This window comes from Rhinolophus sinicus, linkage group LG02, assembly GCF_036562045.2.
Source record: "Rhinolophus sinicus isolate RSC01 linkage group LG02, ASM3656204v1, whole genome shotgun sequence".
NCBI classification, from domain to species: domain Eukaryota; kingdom Metazoa; phylum Chordata; class Mammalia; order Chiroptera; family Rhinolophidae; genus Rhinolophus; species Rhinolophus sinicus.
Window position 1 is genome coordinate 173,157,833 of NC_133752.1, and position 3,577 is coordinate 173,161,409.

Sequence of the window (3,577 nt, forward strand, 5' to 3'; positions counted from 1 at the left end):
AAACCAACCCGGCTAAACCACAGGGCCAGGAGACCTGAAAGAAATATGCGTGGATGAGAAAGGTAGGGCCAGACCACAAAGAGTCCTGAAACCAAACTAACAGGTACTGATTTGGAGTCTTCAGAAATCCTGTCAAAAGGCAATATCCAGGTCACAGGGATGCAAAGTACAGCATAGGGAATATAGTCAATGATATGGTAATAACTATGTATAGTGCCAGGTGGGTATTAGACTAGTCAGAGGGATCACTTCATAAATTATATAAATGTCTAACCACTATGCTGTACACCTGAAACTAATATAAAACAATATTGAATGTCAACTGTAATTTAAAAATTAAATTAAAAAATAATAAATGCAGTATCCAGGAAAAGAACCAAAGAGTAAATTGGAGGGGGGTGGTAGAGGGGTAGTGAGGGGGACCACAGTCATCAGCTTAGGCAGAACACAGTACTATGTGCTCTATTATATGTCACCACAGGAGAGAAGGAATATAGTATATCAATATCAGCTGGCAACTTTCAGTTTTGAGTTCTATCTTGGGCTCTAGGAATGCCCCTAATGGAATGAGACCCAGAGCAAGTTCATTCTGATGGAGATGAGGAGAGGAAGTATAGAGGGAAATTATACCAAGCTCCACACTTGATGGACATCCAAGGCCCGAGGAAGGACTTCCAACGGAGAAGAAAAGAGAGTAGTAGAGTAGAGAAGAAAAATTTCCCTTAACTCACAATTTTGCCAATTGCTGACGCTTTTATTGCATAGACCCTTCCTTTCTGGCCCAGTAAAACACTTATTCCTTCGTTGAATGGATGCTCCTTTGGATCTTATGATTAAAATCCAGATGTGAGGGAGACTCTAGAGATGGCTTTTTAGAGAGTAGGTCAGAAGAATGAAGTGTCCTCATGGAAGGCCAACAGAGGACCTCTCACAGCTTCTGGAAGTCATTGAAGTATATGGGGAAGAAGGTGTCTTTCCTAAATTCACACCCCCTTCAGGACCTCCCTAAGCTTACGGTGCCTCTAGTTAGCAGTAAGATGGAAAATAATTGTTCTCACCAAAGAAATCTCTGTAGAAAAGCTGCTGTGAAACTGGAATAGGTGTGTCTTTCTGACCTTCCGGTTCTTTTTATAGGCACTGCAGGAATCTGAGTGAGGGCCTCCAGTCCTTCCGCCCATTTGGGGAGAGAATAAAGAAGCTGAGGTTGTCTCCGTCTTACTCATTGGTAGTTACAACCTCGCAGCCACCACAGCCTCAGCTTCTAGCGTGGACACAGAGAAGGTAAGTCGGAATGAAGGGGCCATGCCTTCAGCTATAAATCTGGGGTACTCCATCCAGCTGGCTTGGGAATAATTGAAAAAGAGTAGAACTAGAAGTATTCAATTGCAAGGTACTTTTTTCCAAAGGAATATGTGGAATTTTTTTCCTAGGCTACCTGTATTAAGGCATAGATTTTGGTGCTAAACTGTCCAAAAAGTTACTTAAAGGCAGGGACCATTGTGTATTATTCTTGGGTGAACAAATAGTAGGTATTTACTGAATAGACTTGAATTAAAAGAAGGAACAGTCATTAGAATTACTAGGAAAAATCACCTGCCTGTCTCCTTCAAGCAGCACATCAGCGTCTTGAATGACCTAATGATCCTTTAATGTTGACAGCCCTTGTTCTGGAGCCTAATATAACTAGAATATCATCAGTCATGCCAACATTGTCTCACACGCCATTTTATGAAAACAATTCATCTGGGCCGGCCGGTGGCTCAGGTGGTTGGAGCTCTATGAAAACGATTCTGCAGTAGGCTACAAAAAGCCTTGGTAGAAATTGTGACGTAGAAATGGATCGATTATCTAGAGGCCCCAAGTGAAGACTGTTCTGCTTTTCCAGCAGGATGGAGCTGGGATAGTTTTGAAGGTTTGATAGTTTTGAGCTATTTTGTTCAGTGGGTCAAGGTGTCTTCATCTGGGACTCAGAAATATGACAGCGCCCTGCCTCTACCCAACAGGCATTCTATGGTAGATGTAAAGTCATAAGGTTGTCTCATGTTTTTTCTGCAGGGGAACAGAAGTCCATTCTCGTGAGGTCCACCTACAGTCACCATGTATGAGGACTGTGTCAAGTCCACCGAGGACTATTATTTCCTGTGTGACACAGAGGGGTCATGGGGCATTGTTCTGGAGTGCCTGGCAATAATCGGCATAGTGGTTACAGTGATTCTGCTCTTGGCATTTCTCTGTCTCACACGAAAGGTTCAAGACTGTGGCCAGTGGAATGTCCTCCCTACACAGATCCTCTTCCTCCTGGGTGTGCTGGGGCTCTTTAGCCTTGCTTTTGCCTTCATTTTCCAGTTCAGTCAGCAAACTGCCCCTGTGCGCTACTTTTTCTTTGGGGTTCTCTTTGCTCTCTGTTTCTCCTGCCTTTTGGCTCATGCCTCCCACCTGGTGAAGCTGGTCCGAGGTAGGGTCGCCTTCTCTTGGACAACAATTCTGTGCATTGCTATTGGGCTCAGCCTGTTGCAGACAATCATTGCCATTGAGTATGTGACTCTCATAATGACCAGGGGGATGATGTTTGTGCATATGACGCCATGTCAGCTTAACTTGGACTTTGTCGTACTCCTCGTCTACGTGCTTTTGTTGATGGCCCTCACATTCTTCGTCTCCACAGCCACCTTTTGTGGCCCCTGTGAGAACTGGAAGCCACATGGGAGGCTCATCTTCATCACTATGCTCGTCTCCATCATTATCTGGGTGGTGTGGATCTCCATGCTCATGAGAGGCAACCCACAGTTCCAGCAGCAGCCCCGGTGTGATGACCCTGTCATCTGCATTGCCCTGGTCACCAATGCATGGGTTTTCCTGCTGTTCTACATCATACCTGAGCTCTGCATTCTCTACAGATCATGTAAACAGGATTGCCCTCCACAAGGCAATGCCTGCTCAGTCCCAGCCTACCAATGCAACTTCAGAGTGGAGAACCAGGAACTCTCAAGAGGTACTTTCCCCGGGGGGATTCAGGGAGCAGGGAGGCTCTCTTGGGGGCAGGGGAAACAAGAGAGAAGTAGGGCAACAGGATAAACCAAGAGGGAACAAAAAGGAATGGTCAGAATTTAGTGGATGACAAAGTAGTTCACGCATGGAGTTGAAAACACCCAGAATCAAGGTTAAATTTTTATGAAAAATTAGTTCTGCCAAAATACAGAGATTGATGGAGCAAGACCAAGAGAGCAATGAATCAAAGGCCTTAAGGAGAGAGGGTGTGGCTCTGGGAGCTCATGCTGGGTAAAGAAAGGCACCCACTATAAAATGAGTTAACCAGCCCCAAATTAGGCTTGGACCATGCAATTGCATGACATATAATGCTAAGTCCAGATGTTTTGGCTGTCAACTACAAAAGTCAATCCTGGCAACAGTGATTGACATTTAAAATTTTAAGTCTCAATGCTAATTTGCACAAACATCATAATAAACCGATTTGTAGGACTCATCACCTCATTAAAGTCACAAAGCCCAGTAACTTCAGGATTTCTACTTTTTCAAACTATTCACTGCTTAAAACCCTTCAAGGTTTACAAAATGC

At 44.3% G+C, this 3,577-nt stretch overlaps 1 protein-coding gene across 1 annotated transcript; it reads left to right on the forward strand.

Annotated features, from left to right (window-relative positions):
- The first annotated feature begins 1,966 nt into the window (after window positions 1-1,966).
- GPRC5D (G protein-coupled receptor class C group 5 member D) lies at window positions 1,967-3,075 on the forward strand. The gene has a single exon (XM_019744687.2). It carries the CDS (start codon window positions 2,098-2,100, stop codon window positions 3,073-3,075), a length of 978 nt encoding a protein of 325 aa, XP_019600246.2. The 5' UTR covers window positions 1,967-2,097.
- The last annotated feature ends 502 nt before the right edge of the window (window positions 3,076-3,577 follow it).